General features: G+C 36.9%; 1 protein-coding gene across 1 annotated transcript in view; it reads left to right on the top strand.

The window, feature by feature from the left end:
- The window catches only part of LOC309495311 (EF-hand calcium-binding domain-containing protein 6), a 31,810-nt gene that overhangs the window by 10,427 nt on the left and 6,072 nt on the right, over nucleotides 1–15,311 (top strand). Inside the window, exons 10-14 of the mRNA XM_082164985.1 lie at nucleotides 792–899; nucleotides 1,340–1,405; nucleotides 2,891–3,001; nucleotides 13,814–13,913; nucleotides 14,906–15,030. Coding sequence (XP_082021111.1) covers nucleotides 792–899; nucleotides 1,340–1,405; nucleotides 2,891–3,001; nucleotides 13,814–13,913; nucleotides 14,906–15,030 — 510 coding nt within the window. The remainder of the gene's footprint in view (nucleotides 1–791; nucleotides 900–1,339; nucleotides 1,406–2,890; nucleotides 3,002–13,813; nucleotides 13,914–14,905; nucleotides 15,031–15,311) is intronic.

Raw genomic sequence — 15,311 nt, 5'->3', positions numbered from 1 at the left:
TTGGACCTTTCAAAAAATCTTACCGACACCAACATTTTTAATTGTGCATGTGGTGGGATTTTATCTGAACATGACCACATACAGTATTGATTCTGATAAGTGTAGATAATTCCGTTCTGTCACCAGTAACAGAGCAGTGTGGAAACAGGAACTCTTGAGTCTTGTCTCTGCTTACACAGAGCCCAAATTACACAGAAGCATCCAGAGAAAGTGATCTTTAAGCCTTGTAGTCAAACTCTTTCCATTTCTAACAAGCTTACGGCCCATAGTTCCTCCCTGCCCTGGGTCACCCAGCACACAGGGTTCAGTAAACAGCAGCTGAACATTAGGCCTAGACTGACTGTGTTTGGTTTGATTAGGGTGGTCCACAGCTTAAAGGATTGGCGGATGAATAAAATGGGCCAGGCAAACAGTTACAATGTATAGAACCTTTCACCATGGTGACAATATACAGTGGCCCCAAAAAGTATTTAAACACTTAAGCCACATTTTACAATCCATGAATTGCAATAGATAACAAAATATTAGATCTAATGTAGTCTGTAAACAAAATATGATACAGCTTTTCTCTAAATAACTTCACTTATATATATATATATATATATATATATATATATATATATATATATATATATATATATATATATTTGCAAGTATTTTATTATTATTTTATCAAATGCTTCCAGTGTCATTTGTAGTGGATATTTGAACCTTAAATGTTTATATATATATATATATATATATATATTCTAAAGAAAAACATGTTTTGAAATGTTTTTTTTTTTCTGTAGGTTTCATTCTGATGAGAACCTCAGATGTGCTTCCTCCTTAAGTGCCATAGAGGCCAAATTAACTCGCCTGTTTCAGTCAGAATACCTCTCCCTCCTCCAGACCTTTCAGTGAGTACAATCCCTCTCTCTCTCTCTCTCTCTCTTTCTTCCTTTTACTCTTTCTCCTCTTTTCTCCTTGTGAACAAGACCCCATTAACACCCTCTAAATTGAGAACAGGTATCTTTTCTCTCTCTTTTAACACAAGATGTTTTACTACCTTTTGGGTCAAAGGTTGACACGTTTTTTTGGTCTCTTTAATTATACCTTTCCATTGTTACCAAGAACCTCATCATAGAAACACTTCTGCTCAAATGAGTTTCCTTTAGAACTCCCTCAACTCCAAATCCTCTAACTAGAAGCATCTCTCTTGAGTTTGAAAAGACCTTTCTCTTACTTACGTACAGCGAATGCGTTTAGCAAATGCTCTATTATACTTGTTTAAAAGAGAATGTCATTTTTTATTTTTAAAAATCTATGTGTGTTTCTTTGTGTGTATGTATTTGTATAGGAACATTGACAAGCTTAATAAGGGGACTATAAGTAAAGAAGAATTTCGAGCTGCAATGGAGAGCAGGTACATTTTTTCATAAAATCATTTTCTCTTTATTGTTTGAATGCAGCTTCTAAAATAAATCTAAATGATAATTAAGCTGCATGATTATGATTATAATTGGCAGAAAATGTTTGTCTAAAATGTTGTGACATGGACTGATCGAGTCGCACTTTCAGCATATTTATTTTAAAAATATTGTCGTCATCATCAGCTCTCTCATTTGGTGACACAAAATGCTAAATTTATCATTGGATTAGAACACTAGACACTCGTTCTCAACCTTTTTGACTCCAAGGCCTCCTAATATATTTCTGGTACTTCTGTTGTTATGACAAAGCTGCTCATTTTCAAAAAAATATTATTGACAGAAACTAGTAGTGACAATATTATATTAAAATAATAAAATAAAATAATTATAAAGTATAAAATTCCATAACTTTCAGTAACAATGTTCTTTAGCATTTGTTTGTTTTTATAGTTGTTTGTGATTACAGTTATTTATTTATTTTACTCACAAATTGCAATTTCTCAGCTATGTCTATCTAATAAAATATTTTAGAGAATGACATATATAGAAAAATTAAAAAATGTATACTCATTATAAAATGTTTATTAGATTTTTCATGACTTTTCCAGGTAGAAATTACATTAAAATTCCATCATATTACAAGGTTTTCCAATACTGTAAGAGTCCTGGTCCATAAATAAAAATGACAGTTAAATTAAATTAAGAAATGCAATGTCAGCTTACATTTATTTATTTATTTATTTATTTGCTGTTTTAAAGTTTGTCTTTAATTTAAGCCATCTTGTGGCCCCTTTGAAGTGTGGTGAGGCCCCCTAGTGGGCTCCGGCCCCCTGGTTGTAAAAACCACTGTACTAGACTGGCATGTGTATATGATGAATAGTTGTTAAAAAGTATTTTTTCTTGCCTACGGGACTAAGTAAGCCATTACTGAGACTGCTGCCCCCTCAAAAAAGACCCTGCCTTATTAGCGTCTGAACTAAGTGAGAACCTAATTTACTCATATCATTGATATTTTGAAACACCCCTGTCTTTTCTCTCTGTCCTTTAAAACACATTTACCTCACCATAATCCTCTTTATTTGAGTATGTAGTATTGTAATGAGTGTGGACCATGTCCGTCAGATCTGAAGGACAATCTCACATTTTTATTCATAATCTTTGATAAGTTCATTTGTCTTTATCTGTGTTTTCTGGAGCGAGTGAAGGTTGTAGTTTGTGCGAGTGAATATTTGAGGGTGTGCATACGTGTATGTGAAGTCTAATCCCTTGATTGACTGGCCAGTGTGTGTCCAGCTCTGTGCGATACCCGGGTGAAGAGGGCAGTTGACCTTATGACCTCTTGACTCTGCAGTGTGCGAGAGGGTCAATGAGTGGCGTATGCTTAAGACCTGCTGGACTGGCCGGCCCTGATGAGTGGACTCTCTGCCTGTGGTGACATCAGTGATCTGGTGCTGACCTTCCCCTGACCTTCTCCACAGGTTTGGCCTGGAGATTTCCGACCCTCAGTTTGAGCAGCTGTTGGACAGGCTCCCTCTTGACCGCCACGGAAATGTGCAGTACCCGATCTTCATGGCAGCCTTTGACACCAGGTACAGAGCCTTTAAACCAGTCAGCTTAACATTTGCTATATCAATGTTAACTGCACACTAGTTTTGGATTTCTTTTTTTTGTACTATTTAATGTTGCAGGACTGCATACCTATTACAAATGTAATAAGAGGGAATTAGTAAGCTTTTAAGATAAAAAAAAAAAAAAACTTTTTGTTTTATATTGTTTTGGGATTTTGATCAGCATTGGTTTCAAGGATCCTTCAGAGATTTAGAAACATTTCACTCCACAGAGCTTAAAAAAAGTAAAAAGTAATGAATTAAAAAAATGATGACAAAATATGGAATTTTAAATTGCATGGACAATGCAATTGTAGTTTGTTCGTTTATTCATTTAGAATATTTCAATTTATTACCATATGTGAAAATAGTCTCCAACTAGAAGGTTTTATTTTAATTTTAAATAGGTAAAACTGTTTCAACTGATTGTATTTTAAAGACTTTAGCCAAATGCTGAAAATCTAAGAAAAATATGATGAAATTATTTGATTACAGTGAAATTAGAAGTCATGTCCACAGCTTATTGTCATTTTTGATCTCAGCAACAAGTAACACAACCTTTTCTTTGCAAATCGCTTTGCAAATATGCTCTGTATTTCTCTGCGTTTAAGAGAAAGTTTAAAAATGTAATGAAATTTTAAATATAAGACAATATACAAGCCATAATTTAAATGAAAAGTATTTGAAATTGTGTAGTAGTTATTTGTGTTGTTTTTTTGTGTGTGGCTACAACAGTTTGCATGATTTGTATTCAGAAAGAGGGAAGAGATTAGGTCTCTAGTGACGTCATGCTTCAGGGTGGCTCTCTCCTTTGCTTTTGTATTTTTGTCATTGTGCTTGTACGGATGCCTACGCTAGCCTAAAAAATATGCAGGTCTATAAAACAACATAAATTTATATTTACAAGTGTATGTGTAACATTGGCTAACTGGTAAAAGCTTATTTGCAAAAACAATCATCCTAGAATTTAGCATGTGAGTCAGATATGCATTTCAGTTCATTTTAAAGTAATTTTAAATGATATGCCATTAAAGTTGTGATGGCATAACATTTTTTGCGTGTTTAATAGCTAACAAACAATTGTCAAATCAATTGAACTTGAAAGATATTGTAAGATAATCTAAACTTTGATTCAAACTCAGAATGCTTGAACTCAAACATTGGTTAAGCTTTATTTCGATTGTCAACCAGATATTCCACTAACAAGTAACTTTGCAACTACATGTCAACTAACTCTCATTAATTTGCAACTACATGTCAACTAACTCAGTATTACTGTTAGGTTTGGGTTAGTAGAATAAGTATGACATAGTTGCAAAGTTACCTATAGTCAGTAGAATGTCTGTTGAAGGACCATCAAAATAAAGTGTTAGCAGATATGAAGCAGACCGTTTACTAAAACTCTAATGACTGGTAGTTGACATGTAGTTAGTTGCAAAGTTATTTGTAGAATGTCTAAAGTAGACTATCGAAATAAAGTGTTACCAAAATATTTATGCCGCTGAAAGCACAGTGGTGAACCAGTGATGAAATAAATGCAACACATGCATTGTTGGGGAACAAAAAAACAGAGGAATATGAGAATAACCTATATATGATACGTGTTTCTTGCAATGAGCCCACATATTTTGTGTTTATGTGAAGATGCTTTAAAATGGTTGGATATGAGGATTAGGTTCTGACCACCCTGGGGGACCCATGTGAACTCCCCTAACCACCTAATGAATGACCAACAATAACCAACGCTATGTAAACGTTTCTTAAATAGAACAGGGTAATGAATTTTAATCTGCTAGAGTAGCAGCTCTGAGACATGAAGTTTTAGTGTGTGCGTGCGTGTGTGTGTAGGGTGTGTGTACGCATCAAATGGGGGCAGGGTTTAAGCTTAGCTGCTCATTTTATTTTCTCTCAGTGTGTGTAGGGGATAAAGACCTAGAAAACCAGCCTGGCTTAGTTGACAGGTGACAAGGGTTATACTGAATGGGGATTTTGTAATACTAACAGTGGGGAAAAAGCCCATGGTCCAAGGGACCTCCTGAATAGAGAGAAAGAAAACTTTAGAACTTCTATACTCGCAGAGAACAGTGAGAAAGGCCGACCATGCCCCGCCAATGACAGCTACAAACTGTCGGTCTTTCCCTTTCGCTTTCCCTCTGTCCCATGAGAAATGCGAAATCATTCATGCTAAAGCAGCCTGATCCCAGTGTCAGTAGTTCCTGTGTGGCATTTCCTCTGTTTGGGTGAAACTTTGACATGTTAGTCAAACAGAGCTTTAGCTGTCAACATTCAGACATCACCAGATTAACATCGCTCACATCCCGCTCTAGCTTTCTTCTGAGTTTAATCACATTATTGAACCTTATATTGGACATTTAATAGCAACAATACAAGATAAAGGTATGTGAGTAGATAGTAACAAATAAACTGTATCCATATTATTTCTATCAGATTTTGCTATACAAAATCAGCCACCTCAAGATAAAGCTTCTATCAGCCAGATATTGGGAAGGGCAGGAGCAAAGTGATGAAGTGGTGTTTGAAATGATCAGAATTTATGGAATATGTTTAGCTGCGTCTTTGTTAAAGCTTGGACAAGAAACAAATTCAACAAGTGTTGCTACAACAAACAAAGGAAATGGAAATGCACTCTTAGTATCTCCTAAAGGGGTCATGAACTGCATTGTTTTATTGTTTTATAATGTTTCCTGGGGTGCACTTATAATGTTAGTATTATTTTTACATCAAAGAAATTGTCATAATTTAGAAATAAAAGGCATTTTTCCTACCCTGATTTATCCCTCTGATTTGAACGCTCTGTTTGAAGGGGCGTGTCTGCTGTGAGACTTTGCAAATGAAATTGCGCTGAAATTACGACTGATTTACCAAAGAATCCACAGTGAAATGTATCGAATACAAATAAATAATGCTCAACTGAGACATTCACATTGTTTAACAATTCCTAGCATTAAGATCCTTTGGAAGGTAATGTTATTTTTAGTCCAGTGATCCTGTATCGCACTTCACTTTTCGTCATCTCACTAACACGCTAGTGGGCGGGGCCAAAGTTGCGATGAGGAAGTAGGCGTTGATTTTCTTCTGCAGAGGGGGTCTTTCACCTATCTATGACATAGATAGACACATTCCACAACGAGTCGTTCGCTGGGCTTGGTTACAATAAAAGCTGATTTTGGACTAACATGGAAGTTTTCAGTTCTGAAACTATATACCTATAATTATCTCTTATATGTCAAAAGCTCAAGGAAAATTTGATCTCTCAGTTCATGACCCCTTTAATAGCATCTAATAATATAATATAATATAATATAATATAATATAATATAATATAATATAATATAATAACGATGTATAGTCCTATCCATGAAGATGAATTTCATGTTACTCTATTCCCCCTGTAGATTTGAAGGCTTTGCTTCAGTAATGGTCGTTTACACTGCTCGAAAAGTATGAAAATCTGATCTTTCATAAGTTATTTACTTTTTGATGGCTCTAGCATTAACGATTAAAGTATTTATATATATATTTTTTTTTTTACTGTAAATATCTGGTAATACTTGTAGTGTTAAGAGCGTTTCATCAGCCTCAATTTAGCTTGATTATTCTACCTCTCTCTATGGTGGTAAAGTGGCCTAAGGGTTGTTGGGCCCCTCACAGTTTGTGTGGTCCCTATGGTGAGACCAAGAAACCAAGCAGTCATAGGATGTGTAGATGTCAGATCTTCGTGTGGGAACCTCAGACGTCAAAATCCCAGATATCCCACCCTAATCTCCAGCAAAACATTTTGTTTTTCCTCTTTCTCTCTCTTCGGTCCCTCACTCTTTTTCCTTTCCTCCCTCCACCCATTTAGGGCTTTAATTTTTATTCATGGGGTGTGAAGGGGTTGAGACGGGGGTGTGGGGACAGGATCGGGATGGAAGGGGATAACTCCTTGAGCTGGGTCCAGGGCTCAGACCAGCGCTGGTGACAATGGCCTCAGTGTTGTGCTGGGTGTTGTGAGCAGGCCGTTTGGACATTCTTCCCCTGTCAGTGGAAGCAGATCTGGGAGGTAGCGGTGCCCGGGATTACCATCTCATTAATAGCAGCCATGACTTTTGTTCAAAGAACGACTTGTGTAATGTTGCCGTGTGGATGATGGGTAATCCGCTGAAGCTGCAGCTGTAGGGGAAACTGGACACAAACACACACACTAACACACACATTGTGGCTATACAATGTGAATCCTTTTATGAAAGAGGCATTGAAAACATAAAATTATAGAAGTCGATATCGACAGACAAACTGACCATAAACCGCAAATCAATCATCAATCTATCTATCTATCTATCTATCTATCTATCTATCTATCTATCTATCTATCTATCTATCTATCTATCTATCTATCTATCTATCTATCTATCTATCTATCTATGATATGACAGAAAGGGGACAGTTAAACAGACATTAAAAATGTTATTAAAGATTTATATTTCAAATAAATAGTTATTTTAAACTTTATATTCATCAAAATTAACTTTTTATATATATATGTATCACGGTATCCACAAAATTATAAGGCAGCACAACCATGTTTTGAACATTAATAATTAGACAAAAAGTTTGAGCACCAAATCAGCATATTAGAATGATTTGTAGACCAATTGTAATTAATTATATTTCACAACATTCCTGTTTTTACTATATTTGTATCTAAATACACAAGACTTCTATCAAAAACATTAAAAAAATCTTACCCAGCTTTTTAACTGCAGTGTATTTATTGGAGGTCAAGTCACAAGAAATAGTACACCTCTTTTCAACAAGCCTTCTGATTTGATGTATCATTCATATCCAAAGCAGAACACAAAAGAAATGAAAGTCAGTGGGGTTCAAAACAACATTTTTCAAAATATCTTCTTTTGTATTGTAGAAACAAACGCTATCAGGTTTGGAATGACATGAGAGTGAGTAAATAATGACATAATTTTTATTTTGGGGTAAATTTTCCCTTTAAAGATGTTTAATAATAATTGCACAAACACACACACACATTTTCAGTCTGAGCCCCAGCAGCTCACTCATGTGGCTCTTGTAGTCTCTTTCACACATTCCTCTCTCCACACACACGTCTCCTGCTCTCAGATGGTGGCCCAGATTAAACAGAACAATACAGTCCAAACGTGATAAATGTGCATCTACTTATTCCTCTCTTTCACTCCCTCACTCAGTCCATCCATCCTCAGACGAGATGATATAAAAGCGAAATAAGCAGCCCATTCATTCACCAGTTATCTCTGTGGGCGTCTCGTCTCTGCGAGTGATGGGACTCCTTCCTCCTTCAAGTTCCCTCTTCTTTTTATTTCAAATCCCTCTATCTCCGCTTGTGGAGAACAGTGGGTCCACAAGGAGTTCAACCGACCCCTCGTCTGTTAAAACAACATGCTGTCTATCCTCTGAAGATCAGTCGTCTTAGGCAGAGGGGGTCTGCCAATGACTCTGAATCAGATCTGAACTTGGGTGGCAATCTAAAATACATGTATGTTAATCTAAATAGTATCTAGCATGTAAAAAGTTTAAATTCAAGAGCCATCATTACATTATCATACTTGAACTTGCAGAGCTGAGTGGATGGGGGAGGAGAGCAATTTACAAAAGGCAAACGAAACTCAGGGCCCTATCATACATTCGGAGCAATGCGGTGCCAGGCGCGACGCAAGTGTTTTTTGCTATTTCCGCCTGACGCAGTTATCATTTTCACGTCCTGCGCCACGTTGTTTAGTAAATGCATTTGCTCCCATCTGTTCACCCATGGGCGTGCTGGTCTGAAAACGAGGTGTGTTCAACCGTATTGTTTGCGCTTTGCTATTTTGAGGCAACTGAAAAATTAGACTCCACATTAGACTCCACCATTGACCAACAAAAACCTTGTACAAAGTCAATGGCGCAGTATTGTTGTGTTATTTAAAAAAAGCGCATTGGTAATATGTGCCTATAGGCGGGTGCACAGTGTGCATACACTCTGCACACACAGGGATGCGTTGCAGCACACAAACATGCCAAATATTAAAAATAAAAGGATTACAATGTAACAGATTATCATTGTGTACATAAAGATATGGTTGAATCCGGCTTGTCCTGTAGATGGTCTGCTCTGGAGAAGCGTTCAGTCTTTACGCTAGCAAATTCCGCCATGTAAATAGCAATCCGCCATGGCTTGAGCGCAACTGGCTTTTAAAGGGAATGGGAGATGAGACTCTGATTGGTTTATTGCACGTTACCCCAAAACACACCCATTACTCATTAAAAGAATAGGGACAAACCTTTTAGACCATGCGTCGGGCGTGCTGACCATGTTTCCCGTTAAACTAGCAAAAGTGGATTCGGACACGCCCTTATATAAAACGTTTAATAAAACGTTTTCTCAACTACTGTTTTGCTTTTTTTGTAGAATACACTAATTGCACCCTGACAACGTTTCATTAAACTGGGAGCGCTGAGAGCACCGGACAGCGCAGCACATACCGACATCATCGGTGGGTCCGCAATTGCCAAGGAAGTCCATATAGCGATGGTGCACGCTCCGGAACCACCGGAGCTTGTGGTGAATTTTCTTTGGGAGTCCATATGAGACCACTCTGTGGTCTTGGGAGTGGGCTCATTTTCTAGGTCTGTGGTGTGCGAGTGGCTACATCCCCCTCCATCTCACCCACAGTGAAGGAGGAAACACTTGTCGAGAACACAAGCTCAACAAAATCCACAGATCTCCCTTGAGGACCATAAACAGAAAACCATAACTGTTCATTGAGTCCAGCATAAAAAAGGAAATCAAAGCACTGTCAGGGTAGTGGGTCTGATAAGCAAGGTCCAAAAAATCACTGGTATGGTCCTCGAGGGAACGATCATCCTGGGTGAGGAGGAGGAGGCAGCATACTGCTGCTAGATCCATATTTATTTCTGGACTGTCGTTCTGTCACCGTTAGCATGGAAGAGGAGAGGCAAGGATCTATTTGCAAGCAGTCTTCCACAAGCACACAAAGCAACATAAGAAACATAAATCCAAACAGGAAAACAAAGTTCATACTCTAATGGTGGAACAAGAAACGCGACAGCTTTACGTAGATGTGTAAAGACAACGACTGACAAACAAGAACCGAGACACCGTCAGGGGTATCAATATATTTATACAACGGTTCTTTCTGGTTCTCGAATCTGATTGGCTGAGAGCCTTTTCTAGCTGTGCGATATTAGCGCAGTAACATCACTCTAACCACTTCACTGTTTGTTTCACTCCGCTTGTGGCGACTGTCATGGCGGTCGAGCAAATTCACCATATTTTTAATAAATATTACTGTAGTTGTGTCTCAAAATGTAGTTTTAAAAGCTTTTTAGGCAAGAATGTAGTTATTTAGACCTCAAATATGTGACTTATATATAATCTAAGTGCCTATTTTACGATCTGTTCAGAAGCTTTTGCAGGTTCGAGCTCCAGGCCGTCAGCGGCCGTTCGTCGCTCATGTACCCACAGAGAACAGCGTCATTTCGGCCAATCCTTCTGGAATTTACCGCTGGCTCTTATGTAGATAGTGGTTAAATATGAGATATAATTAATTTGGGGTACATCAAACGGGCGATCTTTGGTCTTATTAATCTATTACTTGTTCCAGAGCAAATCGATTTTGGTTAAGGGGAAAATTAAGCTTCATTACTATATTTTGGCTATATTTCACTTGAATCCTGTACTAGAGTGCTGTTTGTACGTTTGACTAAATTGTTTGCTTCTGTTTATCTCCAATTGTCATTTATAATGGCTATTGTTGTTAATTTAAAAAAAAATTCGATATAAATAATATGTTGTATTTGCTATTGAGAAATGATTGTGATATGGACTTCAGTGAAAGTTATTATTATGCCTCTTGATGGCGGCAAAGACTGTATTTATGATTGAGTCAGAACAAGGAAGTTATTTTTAGCAGCACTGTAATGGGAAGGACAAAGACGAACATAACGCTTTCCTCAGCGGACATTATAAATGATTTTTTGGATATAATATTATGGACATCGACCTGAAGAATGAATGCTATATCAGATGCAGGTAATACACTTGTTTAGTCAATCTCATAATACTGTACTCTACATAATACAAAAAGCTTCAATGAAGCAACTCAACGTTCCCTCGTTACTAGTTCTAAATTGACGTTTTAGACTTAGTAACGGAGGCTTGGGCTCAACTGAACTGTCAACTTGAGATTTGAATCCGTGGCGGAAGAAAATAGTTCTGCACAAAAGAGGTGTTTTAAAGAAAACTCTGTGGTTGTTTCTCATTTATTTACTTGCGTGTGCCGTCGAACTTTTGCATAAACGCAATATCACACTCGTAGCTGTGCGATATCGCACTGCTACTCGTGTGCTATTGCTCATATATACACATGCAAACAAGAGGCTAACAAGGAACAGGTGTAGGTAATGAGTTGCCATGGAACCAAACAAGTCAGCTATGGAAACAAAAGCTAACATCAGAGATGATCTACCAACTTGGATCATGTGTGCCTTGATAACCAATCACATTACAGCCTTGACGTCATTGAATTTCATTCAGAGTTGTGCCACAGTCAATAACTGCACATATGTATATAACATACAATAGAAATGAATTAGAAGTGGCGTAAACTGAATCATACCTGTCAGACAATTGTCCGTGACTTCTCTTATAAAACAGCATTTTCTTCTGTGTAAACTCTGAAAATAGATAAATCCAAAATGAATGTTTACGAGCAAACATGTTGAAGATTAGCTGATGGGCTGTCAATTCATTAAATTATAAGCCGTTTTACCACAAAAGCAGTTTATTCAGTGTAGTGAAGCCTGTCCTTCATTGACATCCATTAAAAAAAAAGCCTCTGTTCTCCTTCTCTGCGTACCGCTGCGATAGAAGGCATTTCGCTTTTTCTTTTTGGCAAACCTTGCAGGCTTGCCTTCAAGTGGCTATGCAAAAACTAAACCTCAGGAAATTAAATCCAGACACAGCCAGACAAAAGAATATCAAAATAAAAGTCATAGAACACTAAACACAAGGGAATTGAGACACTAGCAGACTTTTAACAATCAGATCATATTATGAAACATTAACCATGACAATTTATTTTTTTCAGTTCTATCCTACTCCTATGTAAACTGTCTTTTAAACATTTTAATATAAAATTTCAATAAATTTCAATAGATAGATAGATAGATACAAATTTATCAATCTTATCAAGCAGAAAAATGGGCCAGTTTACTAAAAGGTTTTGAATTTCTTTTTTTTAGGTTTTCTAGCAAGTCAATTGAAGAGTCATGTGCCCCCTTATGGGCATAAAAGAGAGACACATGTGAATTACCTCGAAGGGCTTATTTGGAAAACAAATGCAAAAACTGTAAATTTGTTTACTCTTTATAGCAAGGTACAATATATATAAGTAAAATAACTAACTGCCTATCTTTTTCTTTGTTTTTTTACTTTATTAATATTACTATTATTTATTTTTAATTACTTTTAAGAATGTTCTTCAGTTTATTTGTATCATCACATCACACGCCTAGTTAATTTATAGGGGTAGCTAACATAGAATCAGATAAACATTTATTTTTGTTTATTTTAAATCGAAAATGTTAGCAAGGGATCAATTTAGATTTCAGAGTTCAAATTTTCTGCAAATCTTGTGACCCGACTCAGTGGATATTTGACTCATTGCACTTTTCGTTTGAGTGTCTGTTTGTGATAAGCTAAGGTGTGTTTATTTGGCTTAACACGGATGTCACGTCCTGCTGTGTTGGTTTTGTGGCAGGGCTGTTGGACATGGGAGTCCTGCTGAGATGTCCGTGGCTGGGTCACAAGGTCTCCTCCCTCAGCATCCAACAGTTCCACTAATATTTAGTTCTATATTTGTCCTGCTGTGTGACAAGCAGTTTGGCAAATTGACACTCACCCTTTGTTTAGTAGCATTTTCAGGAACTTTTTCTCACAGAGCTTTTAGTAAACACTCATTTTACCATACAGTCATGGCCTATTGCTATTCCTGGCTCATTCAGGTCAGCTTAACTGTTGAAAAGAGCAGTTTGTCTTGAGAAAATCCCATAGGCACGCTCACGTTGTCATCGACACAATGCACAAACACAAACATAATGCCTCTTGCTGTCAGTGTCACTGCCGTTTGCCTCTTTGAACTGCTATCAACATTATTTGAAGCACCTCTGTCTTTTAAATCTCACCATCTCTCTCTGTCCCTCCTCTCTATTTCTCCCTTTACATAGTGCTTCTAACTCTGCTCTATAGCGCGTGACCTCTCAAGCCAGCGGTCCGCCCACCTCGTTCGGACTGTGGCCCTGAGATGGCCCAGACCGCTGCCCTAAAGCCTGGGGAGTGGTTGTCCTCTCTGGAGCACAAAAGAGCCACGGCTATCCGCTCAGCCGAGCCCGGCCCCCATGAACTCATCCAAGCGCACAGGGAACACATTAGCCTAGGCTGGGCTTTGTACGTCCGACTTTTCTCATGTGCTTCTTCATAGTTTAGCTAACACTTCAAGACCGTCAGGTGTCTGTATGGTTTGACCACTCCAGTTGCTCTCAAAGCGGTCAGCGCTCCAAGGCCATTTCGGTGTCAGGTCTTGTAGCTCTCCGTTTGCCACTCAAGCGAGAATGGCACAAAGCGGATTGCTCATTCTAAGGGTTTCTCTGGGCTTCTCCAACATAGTATAGGTAATCACAAAAAATCTGAAAAAACACAGCCATGGTCTCAAAGACTTATCGTTTTTCTTGCTCCCTCAGGAAAGGAGTTCCCAGCCTCTTTCAGGCAGTCGCCCAGCCTGCCTTGAACCATGATACAGGCGAGGAGAAGAGTTCAGAAGAGGATCGGAGTGACCTTGAGGTATGACCTCATTTGGTTTCATAACATGTCAATTGTAAATTCCAAGAAGTACAAATGCTGCTTTTCAACATACTCTACCATTCAAAATTTAACGGTTGATAAGATTTCTTAATGTTTTTTAAAAGTCCCTTATGCACACTATGGCTGCATTTATTCTAAAAAATAATAATATTGTGAAGTATTATTGCAATGTAAAATAACTGGGTTACACTTTATTTTAAGGTGTCATTGTTACAGTGTAATTATATATTTAAGTGCTGAGTAATATTAATTAACAACATATACTTACAATAGGGTTAGGGAAGGATTAGAATTTGGTTGAGGGTTAGTTGCATGTAATTATGCATAATTGAATGTTATTACTATAGTAAGTACATGTAATATATGTAACAAGGACACTAGAATAAAGTGTTACGAATAACATTTTAATCTATTTTACAATGTAATTTATTACTATGATGGTAAAGCCGAGTTAAAGCTGAAGCCAAGTAGCCCTTTCTCCAGTCTTCAGTGTCACACAATCCTTCAGAAATCCATCTAATATGCTGATTTGATGCCCAATGTGTGCGTGTATTATTTTCAATTATCTTATCTAAATAAAATTATTAATTTATTTTCTTTTTTTGGGGGGAAAAAAACTTTTGTTTTGAATAGTAGTGTAGATTCTCCCAGAAATAACTAGAACAATCAGAAATATTAGAAAAATCTGAAATATCTCTCAGATATTTATAATACAGGTAAAAACAACTGTTAAGCATAATTCTGTCTATTCTTATGTCTGTAAAAATAGTGAGAATAATAAACCTTAACTTATTGTAATACTCAATGTAATTATTGTTTAATGATTGTTAGTGTTTTTCACATTAATAATAACTTGCATTCTGTAATACTATACTTTTGCTTATTTGTTATACTACTAAATGAGAATTCTTTACATCAAGAACAACTCTTACAGTAATCAGTGATATTAATGAACGTGTATTGCATTTCAGCTGTTTATTCTGGTGAAGAGTGTGGTGGCAAATCGTTACAGAGATGTACTGCGAGAGTTTGAAGAGCTGGATGAGAAAAACACCAGACGTCTCACTCAGGAGGACATGTACCAGTTATTTAAAAGGTGACATACCATATAAGAAAAACACATTCACTTACATTTTGTTTTCTTCCATGTTCTAAAGACTTTTTTGTTATGTGATTAGTTACAATAAAAACACCAGTATTTAACACTTTATCATAGTTTAATAGTAACAGCTCATTTAACAGTGAATAAAACAGTTCTGTAATTTAAACAGAATATTAAACAGTGAATATTCTCAGCATGAATATCAAATGAATAATTGATCTGTTTTCAGACATAATGTCTTTATTATTTCTATTAGCTTCTCAGTTTGATAGTAC

The sequence above is a fragment of the Leuciscus leuciscus genome (genome assembly GCF_965113295.1).
Source record: "Leuciscus leuciscus genome assembly, chromosome: 3".
In the NCBI taxonomy this organism is placed as follows: domain Eukaryota; kingdom Metazoa; phylum Chordata; class Actinopteri; order Cypriniformes; family Leuciscidae; genus Leuciscus; species Leuciscus leuciscus.
This window is presented reverse-complemented; position numbering and strand designations above follow the sequence as displayed.